General features: G+C 43.4%; 1 protein-coding gene across 1 annotated transcript in view; it reads right to left on the bottom strand.

Annotated features, from left to right (window-relative positions):
- THBS4 (thrombospondin 4) overlaps positions 1-19749 on the bottom strand; it is a 121399-nt gene extending 101650 nt beyond the window's left edge. The window contains exon 1 of the mRNA XM_063963469.1: positions 19571-19749. Within this exon, the coding sequence (XP_063819539.1) occupies positions 19571-19655 (85 nt within the window). The 5' untranslated portion in view covers positions 19656-19749. The remainder of the gene's footprint in view (positions 1-19570) is intronic.
- Positions 19750-20660: the final 911 nt, after the last annotated feature.

Raw genomic sequence — 20660 nt, forward strand, 5'->3', positions numbered from 1 at the left:
GTGATCGCAAGCACTGAGTAGGTTCACAGCTACTGTGAAACTGCACAAACTGTTTTTGCAGAGCTCAGCTGCACATGCGTTCGCACTTCTGCTAACCTAAAATACACTCCCCAGTGGGCGGTGGCATAGCGTTTGCACGGCTGCTAAAAACTGCTAGTGAGTGATCAACTCGGAATGACCCCTATTGTTCCTCTCCCTGATGTTAGATGGAGACCATACATACCTCAGTCCTTTTCTAGGTCACTAAGCTATACAATAGTGAAAATGTGATATAAATTCATACAGTAGTTTTTGTGTGATGCCAAAACGTAGACAGACAGACTAAATTTCACTTCTTTTTTCTCTCTTTTTTTTTTTTTTTTGTCTCCATGGTCCATAAACAGTTCCTAGAAGTATAATTCTCAACAAAAAAACAAATGTCTATATACAGACACAACCCTTACAGTTTTATTATGTGTATAGATTTTATTGTAGGGTGTCCCTATTTATCTTTGGCTATGTAAGGCTTTGTGTGAACCCAATTTCCACTGTTATGTTTATTACTGTTACAGTGTTTCAGTGATAACCTCATTTAAGAACAAAACGGTGAAAAAAATCGGAGTAAATCTGTGAAAAGCACAAACATTATCCGATTGGTCTGATTCTGCATATGATACAGCAGTGTTTGTCAACCACTGTGCCGTGGCACACTAATGTGCCCTGAGCAGTCTCCAGGTGTGCTGCCATAGAAGCACAGCCAGGCCCGTCAGTGTTTTGCCGCTACTGAGGCCCTGGAACGATCGATACTGGTGGGTTTAGTGGTTGCAGAGCCAGTTCTAATTTTGGGCAGTGTTGGGTTCTTCTGGCTTTCTCAGATGTGTCTCAGGCGTTACCTATGGAGAAGCTGCAACATGACATCCTAGGACGCGCAACTGCACCATGCATCACCATAATATTTGAATGTGCCTTGGCAATATTTAAATCTTGTTCAGTGTGCCGCGAGTTGTAAAATCTCGAACTGGCGCCTGTTTTAAGATAACCGCACCGCCGCCGGAGACCGGACTGAGGAGCAGAAGAGGCGCGTGCTGCGCTCTCCTGCCCTTGCTGCAAGCAAGGTGGTCAGGCCGCAAAAGGACCCCTGCCCGCGGGATGCAAAAGTATGTGGTAGGGGCTGCGAGTTTGACACCCCTGCCCTAGAGTATCAGAATTTGTTTCACGGCACCCCTAGACCAAAGTTTCTTAGTGAGAAATTCAGAAAAAATATATAAAATGAAGTAAATTGTGTTTAGAATATGTCATCCTTATGTTCAGTCATTGGTTTTGCCAATTAAATTAAGTATAAATAATTTCAGTTGGTCGTGGACCACTAAACTACGGTACCACTGCAAGGCCCCCCTTCCCTTTTACAAGGCCCCCAGGGTGTCACAGCCCCCAGTTTGGAAACTACTGCCATAAAATAAACTTTTTTTTTTTTTACCTACATGTAATACACCTTACCTCTCAGTTCCTATAAGGTTTTAAATCCTTGTATACAGTAAACTACACATATATGAAAATCCTACACCAGGCACAAGTAATCATTCAGATGCGTTGGGTATGGTTGACCGGCAGCCAGGATCCTGGCGGTCAGCATACTGACGTTGGGATCTCGGCCACCAGAATGCCGGCAGGGGGCAAGCGCATAGAAGCTCCTTGCTGCGGGCTTCACGCTGCGGGCTCGATAGCTTGCTGCGCTCGCCACAGGTTCTATTCCCACTCTATGGGTGTCATGGACACCAACTAGTGGGAATAGTCCTCGGCCCCCTGCCGGCATTCTGGTGGCTGTGATAGCGGTGGCAGTATGCTGACCGCCGGGATGGTGACTACATCCCATTTAGATGACTATGTGGGAGTTTTATCATTATTATCCTATTTGTATGTAAAAAGTGTTGAAAGGGGAGAGCGCTACTGCGCAGATTCCATACTGTTCCTTCAGGGAGGCTTCACTCCCTCTACCAAGATGGCTGCTAACCTAAATACTGCACATAAGTGCGGCGCCATCTTGTCAATGTCTTAGAGCATCACAGTGGGAGACAGTAGTTTTTCACTTAACTCCTCAGAGACCTGAGATTATCAGAGATCAACAACACTTCCATTGATCCTGCACTGCTATCTGTTGCATACACTCATCAGCTGGGGAGCCGAATGACACCCCTCTCGTCTCAACCTCCGCTCAGTGAGAACCAGCGTGTAATAGTGATTAAGTGGGATTCATATAAATATTTTATGTAATTCACAATATGAGCTTACCATCTTTGGAGTGTTGGAGAATTATTATACAGTTTTATTTTTTGGTCAGATATTTTTATGTTTCTTTAATAATTTCAAAATGTAACTGGACCCTCTATTGTTATTTTCCCCTCAGCTCACTTTAAAATAGTTATAAAGGAGAAAATTATCTAAAAGCAATTATAGAGTAAGACCATTTTCCTTAAAGTTCAAGCTCCAAACTAGATATCCTGTTAGTTGCTGTTCATTTTACCCTTGTATGCCTTACTGCCATGTTTTACTTATTGCACAGTGTAATCTATGTAGTGCACCCAACATGGCTGCCTCGCCTGGTACTCTCTTGTGTAGAATAAACAATGCATGGTTCTGAACTCTCCTAATATATTTGTCTCCCCAAATATGTGTAATTTCTTCACCTTTTGAGAGAATTTATTTATAAAGACAACTTCAAGCAAAATGTATTTAAAAAATAAATGTCTATTTTTATTTTTATTAAAATCTAGCCTGTTTTTGTTCTACGTCTTCTTCTTCTTTGTCTTCTTCTTCGTCTTTGTCTTCTTATGATGATTATTAATTTATTATTATTATTTTGTAATTATTAAAATTGTTATTTACTCTGCATTCTAAAATAGGGAATTTCAGACTAAGATTGGTCCAGTAATCTTACAAAGTTGTCCTATAAGAGGAACAAGATGGCGGGAGCCTCATGACTCATGAAGAGTCATCCTTCAGCACTCAGGTGAGGAAAAACCCTCCTGTGGAGGAAACCTCTGGGGACCCATGGCTGAAGGACTGCCCGTCCCTCTAGGCATTAAGAGACTATGCAGAGTTGCCCAGACCACTCGCCCACCAACTAACCTTGCCTAACCCAGTCATCCCTTCTGTCGCCTCAGATTTGCTATTTTGACCTATTTACCCGGCCCGGAGAAAAACGCACCTATACGTCAATGGTGAGAGAGTGAAAAAAGAAAGCGCCATCGGTAGCTCATGAAACATGATATTCCTGTGTCTCTGCCTGCACTGTGTACTGTCCTGCTCTCATCCTGGCTGCTGATTCTGCTACTGCTTAAGAGGGAAAGCTAGTGATGTTAGTGTGATCTGGCCGGGGGGCCCTCTGACAAAGGGGGGCCCAGGGTACAGTATGCCCTGCATCCCCCCCCTAATCTGGCTATGGAAGCACCAGTGCCACGTTTTACACATGGTACCCTGAGATTACCGGCAGAGAGGTACATCTCTGCCTGACCGATTACATGACTTAAGTGTTGCACAGTGTAATGTTTTTGGGGGGTTTTGTTGCGCTTTGACCATTGGGACCGTGTGTTAATATTGTTGCTATAGGAAGTGATACCACTACCAGGCAGGCCATGTGGTCCAAATTAAACTACTGTACATGTAGTTGCCCCCTTTTTGCACATTATTCTGTTGGTATATAAACATAATTGCCTACGCTCCCTCATTCTGCAGGAGACTCCCTGAAATAGAAGCAATCTCCCTGGCTCCCTGAATAGTCCAGCAATCTCCCTGATTGCACCTTAACTCCATTGCGCAGCTGTTACATTCTTAGGGGGGGGGGGAATAAATCACAGATACATACATACAAATGGGAACATCAGTGCCATTTCCCTGCATTGGTTATAAGACACAATGATCCCTATGGCTACATGCATTTGAAATAAAGTTTCTCGTGGCCACTTACTGTATATGGAATCTCTTGTAAAGCACAATACACAAACAAATTCTGAAAAATATAAGAGTCTTTTCTTCAACAAGTAGATCTTAATAACTTTGGGGCTCATTTACATTTGGATGTAAGTCATGTTTATGACACACCTCTTAAATGGAGCAGTACACGTCCACACTGATAGGTGTTACTGTCACATCTCCCTGAAATGTTTTTTCAAAAGTAGGCAAATATGCGATAATCCATATTAATGCAATGTACCGCCAATCAATTATGATTTACGTTAACGCTGGCATGCATACATAAGAGATATAAATAAGGTTACATTATAAGCTGAAGGTTCTGTGGCCTTTCCACAAACACTTGGTTGAAATTACCCCTTTAAAGTCCATCACTTCATAGCTAAATCATCTTGCAAATTTTACCCGGTTTTTGTGTACTGGCAATCATACATATTACATATTTTTAGCAAACACAGAAATAATAAAAGACAATTCTGCCAAGTTAGTCCACAGCTCCTGCCAATCTGCATTTTCTTTTTTTCTGGGAAAACATTTCTCTGTGCCTGCTTTCGGGAAATCCAGACAGCATTAAGAGCAGAACTTTGATGTATTAAGCTCTTATTTCCACACAGAAACAGCACAGGTTTCAGTACCTAAACACATGGAAGAGAGATGATCAGCCACAACCTAATAAGCCTACTTACAAGGCAGACCACTGAAGAATAGCATTTCCCCACCCATTTGATGGAATGTTTTAGATCCAGTCCAGACTTCAGACTACAGCCATAACCTTGATGCAATCGAGCACTATGTCGCCTTTTCACAAATCGGACAGACCGGCAAACGTTGGCCCAATCTCAGGAAATTATGTTCATATTTGGTGATGATATACTATAAATGTATGTGCATGATATATATATATATATATATATATATATATATATATATATATATATATATATGGTGTGGTGGTATCAGAGCCGTAACTAGACTTTTTGGTGCCCTGTGCCAGAGAGAGAATGACAATACTGATCCCAGGGAAAGCCCATGCTACAATGTCCCATCCCACATTTTATATATATACATACACAATTATAGACCACTGCAAAAGAAAATGGATTTGGACACAAATCCTCTTTATAGCAAATTTATGCACTTAACTTGAGAGTTCATTTTTATTCAGTTACAATACTCTTTATTAAAAAACACTTTTCAATATACTGCTATACCCAGGATTTAAACCTATAACCTGCTGAATTCTAATCAAACACCCTACTCATTGTGCTATTTGATCCTGCGTAAAATCTATGAACACTATATAAAGCTACTGGTACTTTGTAAAAAAAATAATCAGCATTGCAATTGAGCAGATCTATGTAGTGTGCAGCTACACATCCAATCTCTTGCAGCCACACACTACATAGATCTACTCATCTGCAATGCTGATAATTTTTCCACAAAGTACAAGGTAAGCTTCAAACAGTTAGAATTCTCTATCTTAGAATTATCTACCTTTCTATGCAAGGGCAGATAGCTCAAGGAATAGATTGTCTGACTGCAATGCCACAGGCAATGGGTTCGAATACCAGGCATCTTGAAATGTATTAAAAGACAGTGTTACTGAATAACAAAGAAATCTCAAGTTGAGTTCATGAATGTTGTATAGGTATTAGCAACAGAAGGGGTTATGGCTGGAGACAGGGGCGGTCAGGGGATGCTGGGCTTCAAAAAGGGGGGAAGCTGCAAGTGAAAGTAATTAAAACAGATAATTGACAAGTGCCACCAACAGCGCCCCCTACCCTGCAGCACTATGTGCGGTGCCCCCTCCGCACACACCTAGTTACGGCCCTCGGTGGTATCCAAATATCCATGGTCATTGCTTCACTGGGGGCTATCCTATTAGCCCTGATATGCATCAGGCACGCAAAACAAAATCCCTGATAAGCGCCAGCTTTTTGGGGCTGTGGTGGCGAAAACACACAGGTTTTACTGAACATGTGTGTTTTCGTAAAAAAAAAAAAATATCTGTGAAACATCGGGAAAGATCACGAAAAACTCCCATTTTTCGCTTCCGATGTTTCATCGCACCTAATTGGATACTTCCCATAGTATTATCACTTTACCTATAAGACGCAAGCAATTTGATCATTATACAGGGCTGGAAAACCTCTGACAATGAACAGGAAGTTTAAAAGTAGGTTGCTTGTGGGATATAATTTGTTAGGCGCATAATATGGTATCAGGGGCATAACTGTGGGCAGTGGCGGAACTAGCCCAGGTGCGGCAAAATGCTTTGCCCCCCCCCCCCCCCCTCATCCCATCCAAGTCCACCCCCTCACCCAGAGCCGGCCTTAGGCATAGGAAAACTAGGCAAATGCCTAGGGCATTTGGTATGCTTAGGGGCACCAGCAGCTTTTGCTGATTAAAATGATATGCGGCATGCCTATATTGTGTGTGTGACTGCGGCTGTATCTGCATACGAAATGCTATATTGCAGTGTATTCCTGGAAATCACTGTAATGTAGCATTTCGTATGCAGATACAGCCACAGTCGCACACAGAATATAGGCATGCTGCATATCATTTTAATCAGCTTGTGCATCCTAGCCACATAGTAATGCAAATAAGATGCATTTTCATAAACAAAAGGCGCCCGACGTTAGCAGAGCTGCCAGCTGACTCATGCCAGGCATCTCCTGCAGAACTAGCGGCGGTGCTAGGGGGCACCAGCCAAAATCTTGCCTAGGGCATCATATTGGTTAAGGCCGCCTCTGCCCTCACCCCTGGAGAGGGGGACCTGCTCAGGGCCAGAGAAATAGATACCTAGCAACAGTGCCGTAACTAGACATTTTAGCTTTGTGTGCAAGAAACGGCATAGGAGCCCGACCCCTACATGCAAAACAGGGACAGTGCGCGCCGTAGGTGTGCGCAAAAATTATAGGGGCATGGCTTTGTGGGAAAGGGGTGTGGCCACAAAATAATACCAATTCATATAACGGTGCACAGTAGTCTCCATTATTCAAATTATGCCGCACAGTAGCACCACTACACCAGGTAGAGCCCCTTTTACACCTTATGGCGGACAGATTCCCCTTTTTACACATTACGGCAGACAGCGTCCCCTTTTTACACATTACGACAGACAGCATACCCTTTTTTACACATTACGGCAGACAGCGTGCCCTTTTTACACATTACAGCAGACAGCGTCCCCCTTTTTACACATTACGGCAGACAGCGTCCGCTTTTTACACATTACGGCAGACAGCGTCCTCCTTTTTACACATAACGGCAGACAGCGTGCCCTTTTTACACATTATGGCAGACAGCGTCCCCCTTTTTACACATTAAGGCAGACAGCGTCCCCCTTTTTACACATTAAGGCAGTCAGCGTCCCCTTTTTTACACATCACGGCAGACAGCGTCCCCTTTTTTACACATTACGGCAGACAGCGCCCCTTTTTTACACATTACGGCAGACAGCGTCCCCCTTTTTACACCTTACGGCAGACAGTACCCCCCTTTTTACACATTACGTCAGATAGCGTCCCCCTTTTTACACATTAAGGCAGACAGAAAAAAAAGAAAGAAAGAAAAAAAGAAAGAAATAAAGAAAGAATTATACTTACTCTCACCGCTGGCTCAGGCTCCTCGGTGCAGCTTCTGCAGAGATCCCAGGCAGGGGAGAAGGAGGAGGAGGGAGTTGGCGGAGGGAACCGCAGCAGCGCTGTGTAATTTGTGTAATTGGTGGAAGCGCTGCTGCTGCTGTCCCTCTGCCTCACCATAGGCTGTTCTCCGCCACTGTGAATGCTGGGATGCGCTTCCCAGCATTCACAGCGGCGGAGGGCAGCCTATGGTGAAGCAGAGGGACAGCAGCAGCAGCGCTTTTACCAATTACACAGCGCTGCTGCGGCTCCCTCCTCCACCTCCCTCCTCCTCCCTCTCCCCCGTGCCGCTGCGCTCTTCTCCTCTCCTCGGCGGGCGGCTGTGTGCTGCGGGCGGAGGTTGCCCGCAGCACACAGCGGCATATAATGAGTCAGTTTGACTCATTACATGCTTTGGGCCCCTGGACAGTGGTGGGCCCCAGTGCAAGGCACTGCCTGCACTGGCGGTAGTTCCGCCACTGACTGTGGGGCATAATCTGGTATCTTGGTCATAATATGGTGTTTTAGGTACTACTGTGTGCAGTGGTGAATTTCCCATTAGGCAATTGAGGTACGTGCCTAGGAGCGGCACTTGTTTGGGGAACGCACTTGGATGCATGTGTTTGTACTGTCAGCCCAAAAAGTACCATTAACTGCAAAATATTTCCACTGTACTGTGCCATATGCCATCTTGAATGTGGGTGGAGTGTAGACGGGTAGGACATGCACATATTGCCCCTGTAAGCTGTCCTACTTAGTAAATATGTATTTTTTTTTATTATTCTAATGAATTGGCTATTTACAAGTGAGGGTTTATAGACAATTAATAAAAAATAAAAATAGGCAGGTCGGGGGTGGCCATTACTGTAGTGCCTAGAGGGGCCCTCACTCCTAAATCCGCACCTGACTGTGTGAGGCAAAATCTGGTGTCCTGGGCATTACTGTGTTAGGCATAATATGGTGCAAGGGGCATTACTGTATATGATACAGGCCCAGCGACAGGGGGGAATCAAGGGTACACATGTGCCAGGCCCTGAGCTTGCAAGGGGCCCCAGCACAATTCTCCCCACACCGAGCTTCTTTGCTTGTCAGATTGTATGCTCTGATCCTGCTGCCCGCAGTCTGTGCTGATCTCCCCGGCTGCTCCTCGCACTGCCATCTCTGTTCACATCCGCTGGTCTCTCAGCCCCTGCTATTACCGGTACTAGCCAGAGGCAGAGCTGGGCATTCTCTGCCTCCGGCATTGAAGCTCCTTCCCGGCGCTGTATCCCTCTTTTTCCTCTCCCAGCATGTGACACCGGTAGGATAACGACCTGGTTGACAGCTGCCTCCGTTCTGCCCAGCTCACTGACGCAATTGGTGATCTCTGCTGTAGGACCTGGCTTCTGCTAGGATTGGTAAGAAGATCTGCCTCTGGATCTCTCTCTCTCTTAGGCTAGGTCCACACATAGCGGGCAAGCGGGCCCCGCTGAACGGGACCCGCTTAGCCAGGAGGGGGTTTTTGTGCACACGGACCCAGAAAATTCTTTGCTCACATGTCTGAAAGCAGCATTAAAACTCCAGCAGTAGTAAGCCAGCAAATTGGGGCTGCACTTGTCTTGGTAATGCTTCTCTATGTTAAAAATGTCCTGATGAAAATGCTCAATGAGTTTGTCAATCACTGCACCCCTGCTTACCAGAAAGAAAGTCCAAGGGGACAATTTATCATTAAATATTTTCAAGATATTCCCCAAACAGACGTTTTCAGGGTTACCCACAAACAGTGGCGGAACGAGGGTCAGTGACACCTGGTGCGGTTATGAGGCCCCTGCTTCACACGTGCCTGAATAGTGGGTGTGACTTTGGGTATAGGGGCTGTGGCCCGCTGACATCACCTAAGGGAGCATGACTAAACAGGAGAAGCCACCAATTACCTCACTCCGGGGAACTGGAAGGGGGACACCTGGGATTGGCACCACCTATCCCATGTGATGCAACCGCTAACAAATATTTAGTATCCCCCAGATGTACTATGAAGGGATTGCATTTCCGTCCCTCCAGTACCAAACAGCATTCGCAGCCCTGTGGGTTTCTACAGGTGGGAAGGGGGCTGCGAAGCTGCCGGATAAACCAAGCTCCAGAAGGCAAAACAATCTGGAGCATGGTCATGATAAAATAGCACCATCTCCAGACGTGTTACCTTATAGTATAAAATGGCAATTGTTTTTGGAGAGGGAGCCTGCATGGGCCCATGGCCGTGCATGCACATAGTCTGCCGGGGACCTGAACTTGGAAGAAGTATGATAGCGTTACACTATAACACTTCCAGCTCTTTGCCAGGATAGGCTCTTAGCAGAGCCCGTCATCTGGCAAGAGCAATTTAATGCATTTGCATTAAAATGTTCATTTTCACAATGCGAATGTGGGCGAAAACTTTATATTACGTCCGCATTAAGATTGCAGATTGTGATAACTATCCCCCCAAGTGAGAGTCCAAGTGAATAACCTTTGTTGCCATTTGCACCCCGAGACTTTGTAACACGTAAGAAAGACACCCACTATTTCATAATATTTAGCTTTGTGATACTGCCACAGATTTCTCAGCTTCATTCAACTGTCCTTCAAAACTACCGTCTCTTAATAATTCTCTGATCTGGGCGACTACACAAATGCCTTGTGTAATCTTGGCCTCACTGATCATCCGGGATAGCTTATTTCTCCAATATGTGAATTTAGCCAACACTTTACCAATGTTTTCCATAAGTCCAAGCTTGATGTGGAGAGGAGGAAGGTACATCTTATCAGCAAGTGAGGAACGTTTTGTCCAATCCTTCTGAACGTAGTAGTGCTTGTCCCTACTCTCCCACTCACATAAAAAACATCAGTACTTGGTGTAACGGGAGGCACTCGATATCCCGGCTGTCAGGATCCCGGCGCTCTGCATACGGGTGCCGGGATCCTGACCACTGGGAAACTGACAACTATTCTCGCTCTTGGGGTGTCCATGACACCCCTGGAGGGAGAATAAATAGTGTGGCCACCGTGCCCGCAAGGGGCTCTTTTGCGCTCGCCCCACTGCCGGCATTCCTGCGGTCGGGATCTCGATGCCGGTATGCTGGGCGTTGGGATCCCGAGCACCGGTTTATCGTAGTACACCCGGTGTAACCTAGCTGCAGCCCTAGCAACAGTGCAATGACTTCTAGATTTCCACAGATATTCCATTTAGATTTCTAATATTGAACCTTTCTAAATGGAACTTCATGTTGTCATATGACTATTTCATGTTTGCAGCCATGGGCGTACCTATAATGGGGTCATAGCGTGCAGTGCTCAGGGGCTCACGCCACACATCCTGCGCCCACACATAATACTCACCTCTCCGGAGTCTGGCACTGGTGCTGCAGAAATCACCGGGAAAAAAGGGGCGGCTTCCATTGTGCATGAGGTGCAGTAGAGAAATCCCCAGAGTGTACTCTACAACTGGGAAAGCCAAAAAAGGGTGGGGGGCTGAATGGGGACTGCTTATGCCCCCCATCCCCCTCAAAAAACCTCCCATGTTTGCAGCAGGTGCATTAAATACAAAGGAATTTTATTGAAGAAGGGAGATTTTTAAGCTGGTATCATGTGACATGCTTGACAAGAAATTGTCAACATGATTCAAACTGTCGACGGGTACCATATCAACATCCTCGGAATGTCAACATGATCACAATGTTGACATCTGAAATGTCACCATGTGAAAGAGTTAAGCATCATTGAGAGGGTTAGGGTTGGGCTGAGGGGAGGTTAGACTCAGGCTGTGGTGGGGGGGAAGGTTAGGGATAGAAGGAGGGAAATGTTACCAGTGGAGTACCCCAGGGATCTGTACTTGGACCAGTGCTTTTTAATATCTTTATTGGTGACATTGCAAATGGCTTTAAAGGGAAAGTATGCCTTTTTGTAGAGGACATAAAGGTATGCAACAGGGTAGACACACCAGGTGGGGTAAAACAAATGATTGAGGCTCTAAATAAACTAGAGGAATGGTCAAGAGTGTGGCAATTACAGTTTAATGCCAAAAAATGCAAAATCATGCACTTGGGTCCAAAGGCTAAATATAGTATTAATGGCACTATACTGGAAACTACAGAGGAGGAAAGGGATCTAGGAGTCACTATTTCAGGTGACTTAAAGGGGTGTGGTTCATCAAATCGACAGTGTCTAGGTCGACCACTATAGGTCGACAGTCACTAGGTCGACATGGATGGAAGGTCGACAGGGTTTCTAGGTCGACATGTGCTAGGTCGACAGGTCTAAAGGTCGACATGAGGATTTTTTTTTTTGTGTCGTTTTCTTCGTAGAGTGACCGGGATCCCAAATTAGTGCACCGCGTCCCCTCGCATGGCTCGCTTCGCTCGCCATGCTTCGGGCATGGTGCCTTTGCTCCGCTGCTTCTTCGCTCGGCACACTTTACCGTTCCAATCGTAGACCACGTGGATCGTTAAGTATGAAAAATTTTTAAAAAAGAAAAAAAATGTGAAAAACTCATGTCGACCTTTAGACCTGTCGACCTAGCACATGTCGACCTAGAAACCCTGTCGACCTTCCATCCATGTCGATCTAGTGACTGTCGACCTGTAGTGGTCGACCTAAACATTGTCGACCTAGACACTGTCGATCTTCAGACCGGATCCCGACTTGAAGGCAGGTAAGCAATGTAACACACCAATGAGGAAGGCTAGTCAGATGCTTGGCTGCATTGGGAGAGGAATCAGCAGCAGAAAGAAAGAAGAAATAATGCCACTGCATAGGTCATTGGTACGGCCTCATCTAGAATACTGTGTTCAATTCTGGAGGATATATCTTCAAAAGGATATTAATATACAGGTTGAGTATCCCTTATCCAAAATGCTTGGGACCAGAGGTATTTTGGATATGGGATCTTTCTGTATTTTGGAATAATTGCATACCATAATGAGATATCATGGTGATGCTACCTATATCTAAGCACAGAATGCATTTATGTTACATATACACCTTATACACACAGCCTTAAGGTAATTTTAGCCAATATTTTTTATACCTTTGTGCATTAAACAAAGTGTGTGTACATTCACACAATTCATTTATGTTTCACATACACCTTACACACACAGCCTGAAGGTAATTTAATACAATATTTTTAATAACTTTGTGTATTAAACAAAGTTTGTGTACATTGAGCCATCAAAAAACAAAGGTTTCACTATCTCACTCTCACTCAAAATAGTCCGTATTTCGGAATATTTGGATATGGGATACTCAACCTGTATTAGAAACTGTACATCAGAGGTGGTAGAGGCTAAGACAGTGGAGCAATTTAAACATGCTTGGGATAGACATAAGGATATCCTTACAAAGAAATAAGGATCAAACAAGGTTAGAGAAAAAAATAGTGTATACAAAAATAAATAAAGGGGCAGACTAGATGGGCCAAGTGGTTCTTATCTGCTGTCAAATTCTATGTTTCTTTGTTTCTATGAAGCAGAAATACTCACTGGAATGCAGGAGCATCACAGGTCCACACCAGCACCACCGGAACCTGGAAGAAGATGCTGGAGCCGTCTCTGACACCGGGAGAAAGTGAAAGACCACTGGAGGGGCGGTTTGTCGACGGTTCAATCATGTCAACATTTGCATGTTCACATGAAGACTGTTGATAAGTCAACACACCTTTGAAACTGATTTTTTCAGGCGTCAAGCTTCTTAATCTCCACTTGTTCGCGTTGTGTTCATGACTGAATTAACTTCATTTACAAAACACAAGTACATCATCTTGGGAGATATGATCAATTCTGCAAATTCTGCTTAATAGTAAAAAATGAACAATATATCATTTTCTTTGAATCCGTGATTTTTCTAAATGAGGAACATAAGCATGGCTCCACAAGAAAACTAACCCTAATAGGAAAAATCTAATAGTTTATTTATAGTCAGCATAAAAAAGTATACTTAGAACACTCATCAGAGCCCTTGGGACATAATTGTTGTTGACCAGTAATTATGCAGCATATTTAAACAATGTCATTGTTTCTTGAGGAATCATTTTTAATTAAGGAGGACTAATATCAGTAGCAGCTACTCAGATCATGTGTGGGATTATGTCTGCACATTTTGCTACGCAGCAGAGGTCTTGCGTGGCATTACACAAGGGAAGCATATGAAAAAGACTGGGCAATGGAAAGTATGTCTGATGGCATCCACAGGCTCCATTTGTAGAGCTTGTAGAGCAAAACCAGATGTTGGCACAAGCAGGACAGACTGCTATTGTCATCAGGACTTTTACAGAGCAGCCTACTGTGCACAGGAACCACAAATAACACTTCCGTGTGCCAATACCTTCATACTCAGATAAAATACATAGACAATACATGTCTCCCAAGGCGACATACAAAGCTAGACAACTCTTTTATTTTTCAAATAGATGTACTTTTATACTTCCATTATAACTGGGGAAGTCATAAAAGAGTCAGCCAATGCTGATGATGTACTAGTCTTGGCTGTACACAGAAACAGCCAACACCTCTGCTCTGCATGGAAACTAAGCAATGTATAGATGTAGGGATTATTCACAAATATTGGCCTTAATATACTATACAAAGTATATAGTAAGCTATGTCACAATCTGAGTGATAATACAGAGACCCCAGATCTGTCCCTATCCACATGTTAGACAATGTAGAAGACTCGTTTACTTAAACATTGGCAAACTCCCAAATAAGGTAATTTATGAAGAATGGGTATACTGTAAATGACATTGTATTCTATGCTGGAGCACTGTGGACCAATAGGAAACCAAGAGGAAGAGTTTGCAGTTTCCTATTGGTCCTCTTGTTTACAATGTGTTAGTTACTAGTATTAACCGGTTTAACATACCACATTTCATTATGGGTCTGTTGTACTATAAAGTTTCATAGAGAACTACGAACTCCCCACCTAGCCATTACAGACAGATAAAGTCAGATCTCACATCATTAGGACAGTGATGGCATCTGGTACAAGTCATAATGCTGAGTATTCAGTTAATTAAGCTGTTTTGCCACTACTGTTTCTTTGTACAGTATGTATATACTCATTGGGTTCCTGCAGGGCAAGGCTGCAAGTCTGTCACTTATCAGCCGGGCATACACTATACAATTATCTTGCAGATAATCTGTCAGATCTGACTGGCTGGAATGAAAATTTGGTAATGGATGAAAGTAAATGACAATCGACCATTTTCTCCCAAACACTGGAAAACAGACAAAAAGTGTCATTCATACAAATTGGTTAAATCGCAGCTTTAACCAATTTGTCTGAACCACAGGTTTTGTCCATTTTCCAGTGTTTTTTTTATTTTATTTTTAAGAAAATGGTTGATTGTCATTTGCTCTCATCCGTTACCAGATTTTAATTCCAACCAGTAAAATCTGGCAGATTATCTGCAAGATAATTGTATTGTGTATGTCCAGATTTAGACAGAGAAGCACCTCTATCTCGGCATGGTAACCTACTGAATGTGGTGAAACATGGTATGATGTAAATGTTTATTTAAATATGAATATCTCAGCTAGTACATATATAATATTTGCAGATTGATACATACTGTACACTATGGGGTATATTTACTAAAAATCGTATTTTCCCGTCTGAGGTCAAAGTTCAATCACGAATGACATCGAAAGTGTAAAGTTGCAACTTTTTGAATTTATTACGACTAATTTACTAAGCTGTCGTATTCTGCATTTTCGGATTTACCGATGTCGATGTCATTCGTTTTTTTTTTGCAGTGTTTTACGTGAGTGACTTGTAAAACACTGCCGACTTTAATACAATGAATCTCGGCCGGATCTGAGAGATCCGTGCTGGGCTTCATTGTGCACCTTTTTAAAAATTTAAATCAGTGTTAAAATAAAATAAAAAATTGCGTGGGGTCCCCCCTCCTAAGCCAAACCAGCCTCGGCTCTTTGAGCCGCTCCTGGTTGTAAAAATATGGGGAAAAAAATGTCAGGGGTTCCCCCATATTTAAACAACCAGCACCGGGCTCTGCGCCTGGTCCTGGTTCCAAAAATACGGGGGACAAAAAGCGTAGGGGTCCCCCGTATTTCTGAAACCAGCACCGGGCTCCACTAGCCAGATACATAATGCCACAGCCGGGGGACACTTTTATCTAGGTCCCTGCGGCCCTGGCATTACATAACCAACTAGTCACCCCTGGCCGGGGTACCCTGGAGGAGTGGGGACCCCTTCAATCAAGGGGTCCCCCCCCTCCAGCCACCCAAGGGCCAGGGGTGAAGCCCGAGGCTGTCCCCCCCATCCAAGGGCTGCGGATGGGAGGCTGATAGCCTTTTTGTCAAAAAATGAATATTGTTTTTAGTAGCAGTGCTACAAGTCCCAGCAAGCCTCCCCCGCAAGCTTGTACTTGGCGAACCACAAGTACCAGCATGCGGTGGAAAACCGGGCCCGCTGGTACCTGTAGTACTACTACTAAAAAAATACCCCAATAAAAACATAAGACACACACCTTGAAAGTAAAACTTTAATACATACATCCACACCTCCATATACACATACTTACCTATGTTCACACGAGGGTCGGTCCTCTTCTCCATGTAGAATCCATGGTGTACCTGTTGAAATAATTATACTCACAAAATCCATGGTAGATGGCTCCTCTTTTAATCCATTTGTAATCCAGGTACTTTGCAAAATAACAAAACGGACACCCGACCTCGCACTGAAAGGGGCCCCATGTTTTCACATGGGACCCCTTTCCCCGAATGCCAGGAACCCCCTCTGACTTATGTCTAAGACGGTTCCATCAGCCAATCAGGGAACGCCACGTTGTGGCATCCTCCTGATTGGCTGTGTGCTCCTGTACTGTATGACAGGCAGCACACGGCAGTGTTACAATGTAGCGCTTATGCGCTCCATTGTAACCAATGGTGGGAACTTTGTGGTCAGCGGTTGACCGAAAGTAACCTCACCGCTAACCACAAAGTTCCCACCATTGGTTACAATGGAGCGCATAAGCGCTACATTGTAACACTGCCGTGTGCTGCCTGTCATACAGTACAGGAGCACACAGCCAATCAGGAGGATGCCACAACGTGGCGTTCCCTGATTGGCTGATGGAACCGTCTTAGACATAAGTCAGAGGGGGTTCCTGGCATTCGGAGAAAGGGGTCCCATGTGAAAACATGGGGCCCCTTTCAGTGCGAGGTCGGGTGTCCGTTTTGTTATTTTGCAAAGTACCTGGATTACAAATGGATTAAAAGAGGAGCCATCTACCCTGGATTTTGTGAGTATAATTATTTCAACAGGTACACCATGGATTCTACATGGAGAAGAGGACCGACCCTCGTGTGAACATAGGTAAGTATGTGTATATGGAGGTGTGGATGTATGTATTAAAGTTTTACTTTCAAGGTGTGTGTCTTATGTTTTTATTGGGGTATTTTTTTAGTAGTAGTACTACAGGTACCAGCGGGCCCGGTTTTCCACCGCATGCTGGTACTTGTGGTTCTCCAAGTACCAGCTTGCGGGGGAGGCTTGCTGGGACTTGTAGTACTGCTACTAAAAACAATATTCATTTTTTGACAAAAAGGCTATCAGCCTCCCATCCGCAGCCCTTGGATGGGGGGGACAGCCTCGGGCTTCACCCCTGGGTGGCTGGAGGGGGGGACCCCTTGATTGAAGGGGTCCCCACTCCTCCAGGGTACCCCGGCCAGGGGTGACTAGTTGGTTATGTAATGCCAGGGCCGCAGGGACCTAGATAAAAGTGTCCCCCGGCTGTGGCATTATGTATCTGGCTAGTGGAGCCCGGTGCTGGTTTCAGAAATACGGGGGACCCCTACGCTTTTTGTCCCCCGTATTTTTGGAACCAGGCGCAGAGCCCGGTGCTGGTTGTTTAAATATGGGGGAACCCCTGACATTTTTTTCCCCATATTTTTTCAACCAGGGCCGGCTCAAAGAGCCCGAGGCTGGTTTTGCTTAGGAGGGGGGACCCCACGCATTTTTTTTTAAACAAAATTAACACTTTCCCACCCCTTCCCACTGAAAACCATGCACGGATCTCATGGATCCGTGCATGCCTATCCAAACACGGAGAAAAAAAAGCAGGTCTGTTTTTTTTTAGGACTTTTTCATGAATTGTATTTCAGCACGGCAGTGTTTGGCTATTGTCGGCAGTGTTTGTGGTTTGCACTTTTTAGTAAATGACCGATTTCTACCAAATTGCAGGCGTATTTGACCGATGGTATATTGATTCGTAATTTTCTCCTAGGACTTCCAAAATATTACGAATGCCCTCATCACTGCCGTGATTTGAGTTTAGTAAATTCCCGAGATGTCACTTTGAAGAAAAAACGTCATCTCGGTCAAAATCGGGACCTTAGTAAATATACCCCTATGTGTGAAACAGAACATTTGGTAAGAGCACAGATCACAATGGATTGAGACCATATGCATTGATAGCATACAAGTATTTTTTTATTTAAAGTTAAGAAACTGTACTAAAATTACATTTTTAGTTGCAAGGGATAAAGTCAGAAGGTTTGATCCACCCCCTACCCCAATCATTAATACACATGAATAGCATGCCTTCATGCTAATACGTTAAAAAAATAAAAATAATAAACAGTAACTGTAACACCAGATATCTGTTTAAAACGCCTTTGTCTGTAAACAATTTATTAAAAGGTTTTACATAGCGAATACATATTTTTAAAATTGCATTCTAGTCAAATGTAAATGTGATAAAAGTGTATTCTATGCAGAATACATTAGTTATACAGGCACAGATGTTGCTGACTTGATGCTATAATTATATTTCTCCCAGGGTTCTACTAACTAGTGGTTCCTTGGCTGCATTACGTCTCCCTGAACATTGGAGCAATGGTTTCCTCCGAGTTGCTGCCAGTATAACACTGCTGGGAAAGGGTTACAGTTAACGGTGTAGTTTGACCCTATAGGGATCAAGCAACACCTTTCCGGCTTAGATGGTCCCTTTTTTTTTACCGGCAATAGCTAACGCCACCCTGAGATGGCGTTAGATAGCGGAGGAAAGCTATCCTTTGTAACTCTTGTTAATTTGACATACATATGTGGGTGTCGGTTAAGGGCGCAAAGTAGGTTATAGGCTTCTTAAATTGAAAAGAGTGAATAGTGAAAAGAGCAAAGATAGTGAACATCTCTAGTAAATATGTTGGATATTTGACATATATCGTCTTCATAAATAGACGGGAAGAATGAATTGTATAACCAATGCCTTCATCTATAGTTCTCTGTCAAAAGTCATTCTCCTGAAATGTGGATACATTTTCATACAGGTTTTGCATCTATTGATTATTTTCTGTTCTGTGTGGTTATCCTAACTTTCAAGCTAAAGGAAAATCATACTGTTACAATATCCTCTACAATATATAATAATATATATTTTTTTAGATTTATTGCAATCTGCAGTGTTCTGTAAGATTATTATTTGCAATCGTTGTAGGGCAATTGATAGTATCCAATAGATATTTGTTGAGCAGCCTAACCCCTTGAAGGCTGTATACTGTAGGCTGCTGTTTGGCTGCGGTCCTTGGTTTTAATTTTTCTAGCCACGCATGGAAGAGAGCCATCAAAACTTGAATTTAATAACCTTGCTTTATTTATCGAAGTATCTCTGTAGTAACTGGCTCAGAGAGCGAGTGGAGAAATACTATACTATATAGTCATGAGCACACAGTTGTTTCATGAGATCCTCTATGCCCGGACAAAAATATAGTAACATTATGATACAAAATGTATTAACCTTCAACATATGCAAAAATAAATACAATGCAATTCTTTATATATAGTCTGTGGCTTTAATAATATAAGATGAGCATCATCAACCCCTGGAAGTGGCTCATTATAATATATTATTTCCAATAATAGTGCACACCTAGCATTTCATTAAACTGTATATAGTGTATGAGCCAATGAACAACATAAACAGTAACCATATAAGTATAGCATTTCTAGTAAGGGCTTACCTTGGTAATTTGTCTGTGCTTCACATCCCCAGCATAATTCCAGCAGAACCTGTAACAGGAGCAGCAAGGTTTTCCTTTTAGGCATTTTAATATGTGATATTATCCAGCAATAGAAGTCTCTTCTCTCCCTACAGAGGAGCAGATGTGCAGAGTCCTGAGCTCCCCAGGTCTGCAGAGTGGATTGGAGAAATGACTTGATCTGCTCTAATAATACATATACATGGGGAGAACCTCTGTCTACAGCTGGAGAGCAGACGTCTTCTTGGGGACACTGAAGATCTGCCCACACTGCTTGCAGTGTTTATTTGGCAGTCCCCCTGTCAAAAAAAAGAGGTGGGAACTTGGGGGACATTCAAGCTGGTCTTTAAATCCGTGGGTGTTTATTACCTCTTTCAAAGAACGTGTAAGAACACTTCTTGCCTGGCATAGGGAGCTTGTGCCAGGGAGTTACGTTTCATAGTGTAAGAACATTTGCACTGCCATGAGTCCAATGTTAACAATGTCTGCCCTAGAATTATTTCTAGGTCTATAACATCACTACTGTACACATGTACACTTGCAGTCACGTTCGGGTTCCATAAGGATCTTCAGGCTAATAATACATTGAAGTGTACTGTGTCCTATTTCACAGGGATAGCTGAAAATAATTGAAAATAAAAATAATTGTGCCTAAAAATGTGTGTGTGTGTGTGTGTGTATATATATATATATATATATATATATATATATATATATATACATATTTATTTATTTATTGATATGGTTTGAGTCGCTGTTTACTAGCTCCATGGGACAGATTTGTTTTGTCTATAACCAGATCTGTTGTGAAAGTTTATAAGCTCGAGGTCAGTATAGCTGCAATCCCTATAACATGGTCCCCTTATGTCAGCATTTATCATGTCAACATTCAGAATGGCAACATAATGTCAGCAACGTCTGTTTGAGGTAAGTGTAACCCTAATATTCATGTCCATATTTTCCCTATGTTGACATTCTCATAAATGTTGACATTCTCATAAATGTTGACATTCTGGTGTCAACATGATGGATCCCAACATTGTTACCGTTGACAATATGCCTACTTACCATG

The sequence above is a fragment of the Pseudophryne corroboree genome, chromosome 1, assembly GCF_028390025.1.
Source record: "Pseudophryne corroboree isolate aPseCor3 chromosome 1, aPseCor3.hap2, whole genome shotgun sequence".
NCBI classification, from domain to species: domain Eukaryota; kingdom Metazoa; phylum Chordata; class Amphibia; order Anura; family Myobatrachidae; genus Pseudophryne; species Pseudophryne corroboree.